This window comes from Taudactylus pleione, unplaced genomic scaffold (assembly GCF_031769625.1).
Source record: "Taudactylus pleione unplaced genomic scaffold, aTauple2 ptg000749l, whole genome shotgun sequence".
Taxonomy (NCBI): domain Eukaryota; kingdom Metazoa; phylum Chordata; class Amphibia; order Anura; family Myobatrachidae; genus Taudactylus; species Taudactylus pleione.
The window spans coordinates 2,155,259-2,170,159 of NW_028285151.1; the positions used below are offsets into that span (position 1 = coordinate 2,155,259).

The 14,901-nt window shown below is 47.9% G+C and overlaps 1 protein-coding gene across 3 annotated transcripts in view; it reads left to right on the forward strand.

Annotated features, from left to right (window-relative positions):
* UBE3B (ubiquitin protein ligase E3B) overlaps positions 1 to 14,901 on the forward strand; it is a 67,709-nt gene that overhangs the window by 6,393 nt on the left and 46,415 nt on the right. For all 3 annotated transcript variants that reach the window (XM_088457266.1, XM_088457264.1, XM_088457265.1), the window contains exons 3-8: positions 9,903 to 10,074; positions 10,228 to 10,348; positions 11,645 to 11,704; positions 11,984 to 12,088; positions 12,166 to 12,262; positions 12,792 to 12,877. In XM_088457266.1, the coding sequence (XP_088313392.1) occupies positions 9,914 to 10,074; positions 10,228 to 10,348; positions 11,645 to 11,704; positions 11,984 to 12,088; positions 12,166 to 12,262; positions 12,792 to 12,877 (630 nt within the window). In that variant the 5' untranslated portion in view covers positions 9,903 to 9,913. The remainder of the gene's footprint in view (positions 1 to 9,902; positions 10,075 to 10,227; positions 10,349 to 11,644; positions 11,705 to 11,983; positions 12,089 to 12,165; positions 12,263 to 12,791; positions 12,878 to 14,901) is intronic.

Genomic DNA, 14,901 nt, shown 5'->3' on the forward strand with positions numbered 1-14,901 from the left:
TGCCAAGTCTGCCTGTTTACCTTTGGCCCCAATGCCATCAGGATCTGGAACTCAGTCCTTTCAGACTTTCCGTCCTCAGGGTAAGGCCAAGGTTCAGTCATTTCCCATACCTTCAGGAGCTAAGAAGGTCACAAAGCCCAAGAAGCAGGACTATGAGTACCAGTCGTCCAGCTGCCAAGCCCGGCACTAAACCCTCAGCCTGACGGGGCGGGCCTCTCCTTGGGGGACCCCAAGGTGGGAGGCCGACCTCTTCAGTTCGCCCAGTGTTGGTGGCATACCACAACAGACACTTTGGTAAGGGAAGTGTCTTCCAATACAGACCTCTTCAATTCTTCCCAACGGGAATTCAGATGGAACAGGAAAAGGCATTGGAACTGCAGAAAGTTATAAGATCTATGCTCCTACAGGGAGTTATAGTTCCGGTACCTACTCCCCAGAGGGGAATGGGCTATTATTCCACTCTCTTTTTGGTTCCAAAACCGAATGGTGCATACAGGCCTATCCTAAACCTCAAGTCCCTAAACAAGTTTTTCCGAGTGCCTCGGTTCAAAATGGAAACCCTGCAGTCAATTATACTGGCTATGGAACCTGGGGATTTTATGGTGTCTCTGGACATTAAGGATACCTACCTGCATGTCCCGATAGCTTCGGTTCACCAGAGGTACCTCAGGTTCGCAGTGTTGCAACAACACTGCCATTTTCAGGCCCTGCCGTTTGGATTGTCCACGGCACCCAGGGTGTTCACCAAACTTATGGCAGTGGTGGCGGCCCAACTGCAGGGGGTCCGTCTGTTGCCCTACCTGGACGACCTACTATTGCTAGCCAGGTCTCCAGAATTACTTCTTCAGCATCTACAGCTGACAATAACAGTGCAACAAAACCACGGTTGGTTGATCAACTGGTAGAAAGTCCTCGCTGACGACCTCACAGAGGATGCTACATCTTGGGGCATTGTTAGATTCTCAACAACAGAGGATTTTCTTGACCAGGGACAAGATAACCACGCTGCAGCAGCGGGTTTGCAGCTGCCTGCACAGTCGCCGGGTGTCGATTCACTCGGCAATGCAGTTACTGGGCTCCATGTTGTCGACCTTCGACATGGTGGACTATGGCCAGTTCCATTCCCGGCCTCTACAGACACTGATCCTTTCCATATGGGACAGATCTCCACGCCGGGTACGAACCCAGATGTTGGTACTGTCTCCAGAGGTACGTCTGTCTCTGACTTGGTGGCTCCACACAAGTCACCTTACCAAGGGCCGCCCCTTTTGGATCCTGGAGTGGGTCCTTCTGACAACGGACGCCTGTCCCAGAGGTTGGGGTCCGGTGACAGGTTCACACCTCTTCCAGGCAAGGTGGACAATAGAGGAGTCCGTGCTTCCAATAAACATATTGGAACTAAGGGCAGTTCTAAGGGCTCTTCAGCAAACAAGGTTCATACTTCACGGAAAACCCGTGCAAGTCCAGTCAGACAACGCCACCAGTGGCCTACATAAACCGCCAAGGAAGCACTTGAAGTCAGGCGGCACTAATGGAAGTGTCCCGCATCCTGACTTGGGTGGAGGAAAATGTCCCAGCCATACCGGCGGTGTTTATCCCGGGAGTCCTGAACTGGGAAGCGGACTTCAAAAGCCGTCACGTTGTACACCCAGGGGAATGGTCACTTCACCAGGAAGTATTTCAGCTTCTGGTGAACAAGTGGGGACTTCCCGAAGTAGATCTAATGGCATCTCGGCACAGCCACAAGTTGCCAAGGTAGGCTCAAGAACAAAAGACATGGGCGCTCTGCTGGTAGACGCTCTGTCGGTCAAATGGACCTTCCAGTTCGTGTACCTGTTTCCTCCATTTTCCCTTCTGCCTCGGGTGATTCGGAAGTTCAAGCAAGAAGGAGGTATGCTACTGCTGGTAGCTCCAGCGTGGCCCAGACGTCACTGGTACGCAGATCATATGAGTCTATCCAGAGACACTCCGATGCTGTTGCCTCAACGTCCGGACCTGTTGTCCCAAGGTCTTTCCTCTTCCCGGACCTGAGTCGTCTGTCTTTGACGGCGTAGCTCTTGAGACTGCCCTCTTGCGTTCCAGGGGTTTTTCCAGCTCGGTGGTGAACACCATGCTCAGAGCTCGCAAGCCTTCTTCTGTGAGTATTTCTCCTTCATCCACTAGGGGACACTGGAGCTTCATGACAGTGGGGTATAGACGGTGGGTTGAGTTGAGCCTGGCACTTTAAAAAAGTGTGACCCCCTCTATGCCCCATAAGCCCCAGTTTTTAGAATGTGCCCGAGTAGAGCCGGTGCACAGGGGGCTGTCTCCAGCCCTTATATTAATTTTTATATGATTTTTGTAAAAGAATCAAGCAAGAGGACAGGCAGACTGTTGGCTGTGACAGTCTGCCTGCATCGTGGGAGCCGCCAGAGAGGGGACCACACGGCTACTGCAGCCTGTGTCCGGTCACCCTATGGAGGGGAGGCTGCTTTAGGCAGTTAGGAGTCATCAGACTCAGCGGGGCCCGCCACAGCTAACACTGGCTTGTGTCCGGGTCCCCGCTCTCCCCTCACTGCCCAGCGCTCTGGCCGCAGCAGCCCGGTAAGTAGCACACCTCTCCTGACTAGTAGGAGAGGTGTAAATAATCTGCTGGGTCTGAATACAGCGCGCGGCTGTCAGTGCCACGCTGGTGTTGCGATAGAACACCGGAGCTGGCTGTTAGGTAGGCGCGCTCACAGCGGTCCTGCCTCTGCGTGCCGGTGCTTGTGTAAAAGGCACCAGCACATTTATCACTGGCGGCGGTCGTGCCGCTGGCCCCCGCTGTCAGTGCGGGGACACATGAGAACGTCCCCACTGTATAAGCCGCGCGCATACAATAGCGGCGGCCATTAGGAGGAGGAGCTTATAGGTCCCTCCTCCTCTTCCTCCTTGACTGCCTGGGCTAGTTTGGCGCACTCTGAACGGGAGTGGCGCCTCAGAGAGAGGAGCTTCTACATTCCCTGAAGGCACTGAGCGGAGGGGGAGAGGAGAAATCTGACAGCTTCTACAGGGGGTCTGTAATTACAGAAGGTGGTTTTAACTACCTTCTGGTCCTATTGACTGCTCCTCCCTTATATGCCTGTCTGCCCCTATTACTGAGTTGCATTATTCTTGAAATTCTGCTCCTCCTATACTGCTCTGCCTGCAATTTGAGTAGCATTATTATTGAAATTCTGCTCCTCCCTTATTGCTCTGTCTGCTCCCATACTTGAGTAGCATTATTATTGTAATTCTGCTTCTCCCTATACTCCTTCTGCATTCCTGAGTTGTATGTGGTGCTTGTCTGTGAGTACATGATGACATCCAGGACAGAAAAAACTGCATCACAAAAGCTGTTTGCCTGCACTAAGTGCAGGAAGAAATTTACCCATGCTCGCTCCGAAGGGTCTTCCCTGTGCGAGACGTGTGAAGCAGACTGTGCTAACACGCAGTCTGTCACTCCCTCCTTCATAAATAGTTTGGCAGGGGTCATGGCGGACCTTTCTTCTGAATTAGCCGCTTCCCGTAGGGAACGGGAGGCTGCCAGAGATCTACCTGGCACATCTCACCCTTCTTTTCTAGCAGAACCAGCGTGGGCTCAGAATTTAGTCCGCTCGGTGAATAGCCTTGCTCAAGCGATGGGTTCTGCGTCTAAAGCTCCTGAAGCTACGGTAAGTCGCTCATCTAAGAAGAGGGCTCTTCCGGCGGTTCTCCAGTCGGATGAGGATTCGGCAGCGGATCACTCGTCTCAGGAGGAAGGGGAGATGCTGGACGAATCAGACGTAGAGCCTTACTCACAAGAACCTGAGGCATTGCAAGGTATTGACGCACTCATTCTAGCAGTAAGGGAAGTTCTTAAGATTTCTGGCCAGGAAGCTCCAGAATCGTTAGAAGACTCCTTATTTGCCAGGTCACAGAAGATGGCCGTCACATTCCCTGTTTCTCTCCAGTTGGACGAACAGATGACGGCAGCCTGGCAGAATCCGGACCGTAAATTCCAGATTCCTAAGCGCTTTTTCTCTCTTTACCCATTTCCTATGGAAAATAGGAAGAGGTGGGAGACCCCGCCACCTGTGGATTCTTCGGTTTCTCGGTTGTCAAAGAAGACCACGTTACCTGTTCCAGGAGCTACTACATTGAAGGAAACCTCAGAGCGGAGATTAGAAACCACTTTGAAATCCATTTATACGGCCGCGGGTGCACTTCTCCGGCCGGCCTTGGTAGGATCTTGGGTCAACAAGGCTGTGGAAAAGTGGGCGGAACAATTGACTGAAGGTCTTAGATCCAGCACTCCGCGGGCAGATCTGATTACCTTGGCAGAACATATTCAGGAGTCTGCTGTATACTTAGGAGACGCCTCCAGAGATATCGGCCAGGTAGGCGCTAGGATTTCTGCTTCGGCGGTCTCTGCTCGCCGGGCACTTTAGCTTCGTACCTGGCAAGCGGATGCGGAGTCAAAAAGAGCAGTGGAAGCTCTTCCTTTCACAGGCGATATTTTATTTGGTCCAGAGCTGGACAAATGGATCTCGCTGGCCACTGGAGGTAAGAGTACTTTTCTACCTTCATCAGCACCTCCTCCGCGTCGCTCGTTTAGGGGACCTTCCTTTCGTTCCTTTCGAGCATCTGCAAGATTTCAGGGACGATCGCGAGGTTCGTCTTCAGCGGGGCGAGGAGGCCGTGCTAGAGGATGTCAAGCAAATATTGCCCGCCGTCCAGATCCCAAGCCAGCAGACAAGCCTGTGGCATGACGGGCTCCCATCCCATCTCGGAAATCCGAAGGTGGGGGCTCGCCTCCAGCGTTTCTCGGAGGTTTGGAGACGGACTTCTCCAGACACTTGGGTTCGAAATCTGGTATCTCAAGGATACAAGATCGAGTTCGCTTTCACTCCTCCTGGGCGTTATTTTACAACAGGTTTGCCCATCAATCCCTTGAAGCAACTAATTTTGCGTCAAGCGATCGAGAAACTTTTGCTGGCCGAGGTCCTTGTGGCGGTTCCCACTGCACAAAGACAACAAGGGTTTTACTCAAACCTTTTTGTGGTTCCGAAACCAGATGGGTCAGTCAGACCCATTCTGAATCTGAAATCCTTGAACCAGTATCTTTCATTTCACAGGTTCAAGATGGATTCTCTCCATTCTGTCATTGCGGGACTAGAGGCAGAAGAGTTTCTGGTGTCGATAGATATCAAGGACGCCTATCTGCATGTCCCAATTTGGGTTCCTCACCAGGCTTTCCTCAGATTTGCCATCAGGGAAGCTCATTTCCAGTTTCAGGCCCTGCCATTCGGTCTCTCGTCAGCTCCCAGGGTATTCACCAAAGTGATGGCCGTCATGGTGTCTCACTTGCGCTCTCGGGGGGTGACGATAGTTCCGTACCTAGACGATTTACTCATCAAGGCTCCGACGGCAGAAGTCCTTTTACACCAAGTGTCCCTTACACATCAGATTCTCATTCAACATGGATGGATTGTGAACTTCCAGAAGTCTCTCAGTTGATGCCGTCCCAGAGACTTCAGTTCCTAGGAATGATTCTAGACACTGTTCTGCTTCGTATATTCTTGCCAAGGGACAAGGCCATAGCCATACAGGAGCTGGTTCGTCTGGTGCTCAGACCCAGGAAAGTATCTGTGCATCTTTGCATCCGTCTCCTGGGGAAAATGGTGGCTTCCTTCGAGGCCATCCAATTCGGCAGATTTCACTCCAGAATATTTCAACTGGATCTTCTGTCTCAGTGGTCCGGGTCCCACCTACAGATGCATCGGCTGGTGCGTCTGTCTCCCCGGACCCGCATATCCTTGCTCTGGTGGCTTCGGACGGAGCATCTGTTAGCGGGTCGGCGCTTCGGAATTTGGAATTGGACCTTGGTCACCACGGACGCCAGCCTCCGCGGATGGGGAGCGGTGGTTCTGGACAATCACTTCCAGGGGCTTTGGTCGCAGCAGGAGTCCCTCTTACCAATCAATGTTCTCGAACTGCGGGCAGTCTACAGAGCTTTGATACAGGCTGCTCCTCTGTTACGAGGACTTCCGGTTCGGATACAATCCGACAACGCCACGGCAGTGGCATACATAAATCGCCAAGGAGGAACCCGCAGTCGGATGGCAATGAGAAGCCAGTCGCATCCTTCTGTGGGCAGAAAGACACGTAGAGGTCATTTCCGCAGTGTTTATTCCGGGAGTCGACAACTGGGAAGCGGACTACCTCAGTCGTCAGGATCTTCATCCCGGGGAGTGGTCCCTTCATCCCGAGATCTTTCATCAACTGGTTTGCAGATGGGGGAAACCACAGATAGACCTGATGGCATCTCGGATAAATCATCAACTACCCCTTTACTGCTCCAGGACTATGGATCCAGCAGCGGTGGGAGCGGATGCTTTACTGATCCCTTGGCCGTACAGCCTTGTGTACCTGTTCCCACCGTTTCCGCTCCTCCCTCGGATTCTCATGCGGATCAAACGAGAGTCGTCCACCGTCATCCTAGTGGCTCCGGATTGGCCTCGTCGGGTTTGGTACTCCGATCTATTATTCCTTCTGGCAGACGAACCTTGGCCTCTTCCGCTACGATCGGACCTTCTACAACAGGGTCCATGTGTGTACCCGGATTTACGGCGGCTTCGTTTAACGGCGTGGCTATTGAGACCGCCATCCTAAGAAGCCATGGAGTTCCTAGGTCGGTCATTCCTACCATGCTTAGGGCTAGAAAACCAGTAACATCAGCGCATTATCATCGCATTTGGAGGGCTTATATCTTCTGGTGTGAAGGTCGTGGATCCTCCACTTCCTCTTTTCATTTACCACGTCTTCTTCTTTTTCTTCAAAAAGGCCTCGATGCGGGGTTACGCTTGGGATCGCTTAAAGTGCAGATTTCTGCTCTTTCTATTTTTTTCCAGCGTCGCCTAGCTCTGATTCCGGAGGTTCAGACCTTTTTTCAAGGGGTACTTAGAATTCAGCCCCCCTTTGTGCCACCCACGGCTCCTTGGGACCTGAATCTTGTTTTATCTTTTCTTCAGTCATCCACCTTTGAGCCTTTGCAGGAGGTGGAATTGAAGTATTTGACTTGGAAGATGATCCTTTTATTGGACCTGGCTTCGGCCAGACGTGTGTCTGAACTTGGAGCCTTGTCCTGCCGTTCCCCTTACTTGATTTTTCACGAAGATCGGGCGGAACTTCGTACCCGGCCTTCCATTTTGCCCAAGGTGGTCTCGGGTTTTCATCTGAATCAGCCGATTGTAGTGCCAGCGTTGTCGGACTCTTCTGGGGATTCTCACTCCTTGGATGTGGTTCGGGCACTTCGCATTTATGTGTCCCGTACTGAGGGGCTATGTAAATCAGAGGCTCTGTTCGTCCTTTATGATGCTAATCGGCGTGGCTGGCCTGCGTCTAAACAAACTTTGGCCAGGTGGATTCGTCTGACTATTCGTCAGGCATATGTTGCTTCTGCTCGACCACCGCCGGTATCCATTTCTGCGCATTCTACGCGCTCTGTGGGTACTTCTTGGGCGGCACGTAGAGGTGTCTCGGCTTCACAGCTTTGTAGGGCAGCGACGTGGTCTTCGGTTCATACTTTTGTACGTTTCTACAGATTTGACACTTTGGCGGCTTCTGCTTCAAATTTTGGTCGTAGTTTCTTGCAGGGCGTTCAGCACTCTCCCCCCCAGGAGGGTAGCTTTGGGACGTCTCCACTGTCATGAAGCTCCAGTGTCCCCTAGTGGATGAAGGAGAAAACAGGATTTTGGTACTTACCGTTAAATCCATTTCTCCGATTCCACAGGGGACACTGGACGCCCACCCAGTGCTTCTTGCCTGTTCTCAGTTGCTTGTTCTGCTTCAGTTCTGTTGCAGTTTGGTCTGTTTTCGTTGTGTGACTGTTTATCACTGCAGCCTGCTGTGTTCTTGCAGTGTGTCAGTATGTTGGATTGTTTCTTTTCCTGTTCTCCTTCTCTGTTCTTCAGTCTGTTCTCCGTCTCCTCTCGGGCTCAGTTCTTTAAAACTGGGGCTGATGGGGCATAGAGGGGGAGGAGCCAGTCACACTTGTAGATTTTTAAAGTGCCAACTCAACCCACCGTCTATACCCCACTGTCATGAAGCTCCAGTGTCCCCTGTGGAATCGGAGAAATGGATTTAACGGTAAGTACCAAAATCCTGTTTTATCACAGAGTGTGGCACACCTTCTTTGAATGGTGTCGCCCCAGAGGTTATAATCCTCAGACATTTGGATTATCCAGGATTTTGGCATTCCTACAGACGGGCTTAGATCACAGTCTTCGCCTTGCTTCTCTGAAGGTGCAGGTTTCTGCCCTGTCAGTACTGTTTCACTGTAGGATTGCTACTCTTCCGGATGTACACACCTTTATGCAAGGTGTGCTTCGCATCCAACCTCTCTTTATCCCACCAGTGGCTCCTTTGACTCTGGTCCTTAGGGCTCTACAGGGACCACCATTTGAACCACTGGGCTCAGTGGATTTAAAATGGCTCACAATTAAAACTGTTTCTTCTAGCCATTGCTTCGGCCAGAAGGGTGTCAGATTTGGGGGCTCTTTCATGTCGCCCTCTCTTTCTGATTTTTCATAGGGACAGGGCGGTTCTTTGTACTCGCCCTGGTTTCCTACCTAAGGTGCTATCCAGCTTTCACTTTAATGAGGAAATTGTAGTATCAGCTTTTAACTCCCCAGACCTTTCAGCTGGTGAGGCCTCTTTGGATGTGGTACGTGCTCTACAAACTTATGTGGACCGTACCAACTCATTTCGGAAGTCAGACTCGTCGTTTGTCCTTTTTGGTTTCCGAAAAACAGGATGGCCTGCCACGAAGCAGACTTTGGCAGGCTGGATTCGCCTGGCAATTTCAGAGGCTTACCTTCATGAGGGCCTTCCTGTATCGTCCTCTGTTAAGGCTCATTCTACTCTATCTATGGGTCCTTCGTGGGCAGCTTGTCGTGGCACCTCTGTTCAGCTGTGCAAGGCGGCCACGTGGATTACTGTCCATACATTCTTAAGGTATTATGCATTTGATACCTTTGCCTCTCAGGATGCTTCCTTTGGGCGGCGGATTCTCCTGTCTGCACAGGAGCGTCCCCACCCTTAAGGAAACTGCTTTTTTCATCCCCAAGGTCTCCTGTGGAGCCCTATGGACCCTGCAGTAGAAAATCAGAGATATGGTAAGACCTTACCTTTGTCATCTCTATTTCTACGAAGTGCATAGGGATCCACAGGACTCCCGCCCTGTCGCACCTGTGCTGCAAATGGGCTGTGTTCTGGTCACTGGTTTTCCGTCTTCTTATGTGAGAATGTGATACTTGAGTGTTCCAGAATTTCTTCCTTCTCTCTTCTCCTCCTCCGGCCATTGGTTTGTTACGAAACTGAGGTGCCTTGGCATGGGGGCGGGGTATAGGAGAGGAGCCCGGTGCATCCTGGGAGCACAAATTTAACTATTGAGGTGCTCGACGACTGACGTCATCAACCTATACCCAAAGGTCCCCTGTGGATCCCTTTTGACTTCCTAGAAATAGAGATAACAAAGGTTATCTCTTATTATCTGTAAAGTGGCACTAATATTAAGTGCAAAACTAGCATGTTTCATGTAAAACTAGTAGTGCCTCTTTAAATTTTGTGTTCGAACCCACCAAAAAGCAGTAGCATTCAAAAACCGCAGCTTTGTAAATTTACCCCCAAGCCTAGGTGACTTATGAGTGAATGATCTCATATTGTGTAGGAGTTGCTGCAGGCAATCAGACATTTACAGTATTTTCCGTTATTCACTATTTCATATAGAATCAACTTTTATGATCATGTTTAATATTGTTTACAACAAAATATTGTTCTTGGCATTCTTCTGTTATGTTTTACATATTGGATTTAAGTTGTTGCCTTACTAATGGTGTTACAACTAAATTTGTTTCTTTCAGAGTTGCTAAAAATGTTTGGGGCAACTCAGGTATCAAAAGCCCAGTTTTTGGACAAGGCAAGACAGGCACGTGAGGAAAGGAAAGGTCTCAAGGAGCGAGAGAAAGCTGCAATAAAAATCCAAGGTCTCGTCAGGAGATTTCTTTGCAGATGTCGACTACAGAGAGAAATCAGGTAACATCTAGAAATCACAGTCTTTCAGCCCATTTACTGTAGTGTTCCTAAAACATATGAACAGTTCTGATGAGCAAACTGGGATTGACTGTCCTGTTTAATGGCTGCATCATCTGTAGAGTGTGATTTCTTTTTTACTTCTGCTGATTACAGACAAGAAGTGGATGAGTTTCTAGAGGGCACAGAAAATGGATCCGTCAAGGCCAATGCACTCTCTATTTTCAGAATAGCGCGTAAACTGCTTATAATATTCCGACCACAGCAAGACCGAGTGGTGAGCGTTCTTTTTAGTTATATGAATAGGCTACTTTTTACTTTACATAAAATAGCAAACCTGATCTTCCTGTTATATTCACAGTTACATATAGGGGGTCATTCAGACCCGGTCGTTAGCGCCGATGCGCTCGGACCGGGTCGATTGCCCCCCACAGAGCATGCGCACGACGGCGCCATCGTGCGCATGCGTGAGACCCGCTACGACCGACAGCGCCGGTCGTAGCGGGTCTCGATCCAAAGGGGGCGAGCTGTCGATGTTGATTGACAGCTCGCCCCGTTTGGAAGGCGGGCCGGGGGGGTGGCAGCCCAAACGGAGGCGTTCCCATGGGAACGCCTACCGTTTGGGGGAGGCCCCACTGACATCACTAGTGATGTCAGTGGAGAGCTTCCAGCTCAGACAGAGCCAGAAGCTCTCCGGGGCTTACGACAAGGGAGACCCTACCCTAGGGTCTCGTTGTAAGCCCGATGGTCGCGATGGTCTCTGACCATCGCGACCGTCACCGGAGCGGTCGTTAGAGCTGTGGGTGTTAACCCACAGCCTAACGACCGCAACAGAGGCGGGCGGTCAGGATGCAAGCGGCCGCACAGTTTATGAGCGACCACTTGCATCCTCCGACCGCCTCTGAATGAGGCCCATAGTGTGTATGCTCTTAAATTGAATTTTGGTAGACAATGTGCAAAAATTATTTACGGCATACTTTTTTTATAAACAGTTACCCCTTTTATCCAATGATGATGTACAACCATTTACGTCTGAAGATTAGCAATTTAGTAATTTTTGTCAATCACGCACTAAGTAGTATATTCACTGAAGTGCAGGTTTTTAGAAATGGAGTTGTTGCCCACAGCAACCAATCAGATTCTACTTATCTATCTAGCACCTTCTAGAAGATATTAGCTAGATCCTGATTGGTTGGAACATCTCCATTTCTGAAAACCTACACTTTAGTAAATATACCCCTAAGTTTTTCTGAAAATGATTCTGTGTAAATTACTTGGTGTATTCAATCTGTGTTGTGTATATATTAATAGCACATATTTTTAATGAAGAAAATTGTCAGTGTGAGGATGATTTCTAGGCACAAGATAATTGGGGTAAGAGTGGTCAATCACTTGCTGTGGAAGTCAACATGGAGATCTCAAATCACAGAAACATGTTTAACAAAAATGTTTAATATCATACTTATATACCAAGGTTAGGCTTAGACGTAACATTAATAATGGATTTATTTCAACCCGGCTTTTCAGTAAGGTATAGGTTTATCATGTTGATTGTATATTTTGTGTCTTGCAGAGGTTTGAAAAACTTTGTCGCTATATACTTAACAGTATGGAGTATGAGAATGAACCGAAGGTATGTGTTGAAGGTTACAGTCCTAGTGATGCCTCCTGTGAGTAGATCACTGTGTCTTATTTATTGGTAGAAAACAACACAGGGATATCCACAATTGCATATTAAAGTTTTGCCTAAACTGTCTTGTGATAGACATAAATATTGGGGGCTTATTAAATGCAACATGTTTCATACACCAGGAAAACAATAAATGCTCACATAAAAAGTATGTTAACTGTTTGTATAATGAACAATATAATATTTTTGTAAATACCCATTTTCTCCAACTCTCTCTTTCAGGTCTGGTTTGTGTCTCTTGCTCTGTCCAAGGACCTCACTCTGTTGTGGATAAAGCAAATTAAAGATATTTTATGGCTGTGTTGTGAGTTTCTCAAGATATTAAAAGTGAGTCTCAGATGAGGAGTTCTGTGCTTTGGTTCTAAACAAATATGATACTGATGCATTTCCTAATCTCTACCCAGCCGGACATCATGCAGGATTCCAAACTGATCACCCTCTACCTCACTATGCTGGTCAACTTCACAGACACGTCCACCTGGAAGATATGCAGAGGGAAAGGTATGAATTCAGTCTACAGTACATGGTTTTCTTTACCCTACTGTTACTTATTATTTAATAATAATAATCATTGGTGTACACAGAAGCCGGCTTATGCGCACACCTATGATAGTAATAATAATATAAATATGACAAGGCGTTCCTTTCACTGTAGATTGTTACACACATCGATTATTTAGGAAAGAGTGGACCAAATATTTATATTGAAAGTATGTTTTAGTGATGATTAAGATAATTAGGTTATTGGCACTGTATAATTTATATTTTTGGGACCAATAAAATAAATCTACCTCAATATGCTGTCATGCTTGGGCATCCAGCTGTATAGTTCATAATTGTGTGGTTCCCATAGTGAGCATGTAGCTCTTCCTCATTGTACCTACTGTGGGCTCCTGAATTTTATTGCCGTTACAAAATGAGTAATTATTTCTGCATTTTGACTCATGCTCCTGGAGTTAAAATTGATTTAGTGTTTAGCACCCCCCCCAGTATATATAATGTTTCATGTATTGGTCTATATTTCTTGCAGGAGAAAGTCTGAGACCTGCACTGAACCATATATGTGCAAATATCATGGGCCACCTCAACCAGAAAGGCTTTTACTCTGTGTTACAGGTAAGCACCAATTTCCTCTTAAACAATGTATTGCCATATTGCCCTGACTCTATGCTGACCTGGATCCTTAGTGCTTGCCAGACTGCGTGCACTATATCATCCACACCATACTGCCTTATAAAAACATGAACATCCCTCAATGTCTGTTTCTTTCGCTACCTTGCTTTCTTGAGAGAAACACTTATGGTGCATACAAACGGGATGATCGTCAACTATAACGATATCATTGAGCGATCTCCCCGGTGTACTGGATGATCGATATCGATCATCCAGCACACCACCAACCCAGTAACCTGGTTGATATCGCCCAGGTTGGCCTTCATGCGCGGTCGATGGACGATATCTTTATCGTCCATACGTGTCCGCGCATCGGTGCCTCCAACCCACCGATCGAAAAATGAACGATATCGTTTTCGTTCATATTGTGCATTTTAATCGTACCGTGTGTACGCACCATTAGAATAAACTTTACTCTAGGACTGTGGCAAGGCAGAACTCTGATGTTTCCATGACTTAGCGGGAGAAGAGGTCTCTCGAATCATTTCTAAGAGGAACTTCGCCAAGCTTTGTACCAATTTGGTCAAACATTACTCCCAAATCAGTTCCTCTTGTGACATCGCTAATGGATATGCTGACCCCTCTGTCTGAATATATTGAGATGATTGGAGTCATTTGTTCAAAATTCAGCAGAAGTGGTGGAGGGAGGAATCCCTTTGCCCTGAACCATGGCTATGCTAAGCATTTTGCCCAGGTTGGTTTTACCAGATCAGTGACACTCCATGTAGGAGTGTGCAACCGTTTACTTTCCACCTCACAAGCTGTGTACAAAGGGTCCATGCCCGACTGTCCACTTGACTAGCTATTTCTTGTGACTAAATTTAGTTTTACACATGTTTAAAATATCATTGTGAAAACTCCACCAGGCCTAGACCTAGAATTTTTCCCCATCATCATGAAATATAGGGGCATTTACACAAAAAAAGAAAGTGAGCAAAGTATAAAAACATAGTACCAAGCAGAGAAGTGTATAATACTACACCATATAGAGTACTCCCATCAGCTGGGGACACAGAGAGCAGTAGTTGCTGGCAGTGTCTTTATATACTGAACTGCAGCTGTGTAGCCGAATTAGTTAGGAAGGAGAGGCCAATTGGAAGCTGACCAGGGTATGTACCTATATCTCAGGACCAATCTTTACAGCAGCGACCATCCGGGACAGCCATTGCTAATGCTTCCACTGCCTGACCTGGCGTCTCTAGCAGACGTGAGGCGGTGGATGCCTAATGGGCCAGAGGCAACCCTAGGACATGACCGCAGCTTTGGCCAATCCCGCTCCCCTGGCTGCAGGAAGAAGGAGACACTCAAGTTGCCCCTCTCCCAGTACGTGGTCTAGTGCAGCTGCACCCGCTGATTGTGGTACCAGTGAAGCCTCTGTCACCCATCAATGCTGATTATGAATGGGTGAAGAAGTTAGCTCTGTAATCCGACCTTCACATGCCTACTCTGATTCTAAACAGTCTAGTGCTGCTAAGTCAAATAGTCTTCTGCGGCTATAAGCCATTATAGAGGTAGTAGTAAAAACAAAGAATTGCTGACTGCAGTCATTCATACAAAGTATGCTAAGCTACCCTAGCGGCCTCATTAGTGTCCTGCCCTGTGGTCAATCAAAAGAAAAAATGAGTGTCCAGCAGGATGGGGATATTGAAGAGGGAGGAGTTATAACCTTAATATATTTAATGTGTCTCGTGTACCCATTTGCGATGATAGAGAATCCATGTTTAATTTTGTAACCATTTATCTAATGATTATTCATTTCTTGCATACTGTGTAGATACTATAGAATGAATATACCCATCATATAAACATTATGCCTTTTTATAGTATAAAGAGATTCATCCAGCACAGTTTATATAGGGATTGGTTTGTTATACCTGGTGCTGTGAGTTAGGTCCTTCATAAAATCAGCAAAACTGTAACCACACTAACACTGCCTATTGTTTGTGCGTTCTATGTACTAATAATCA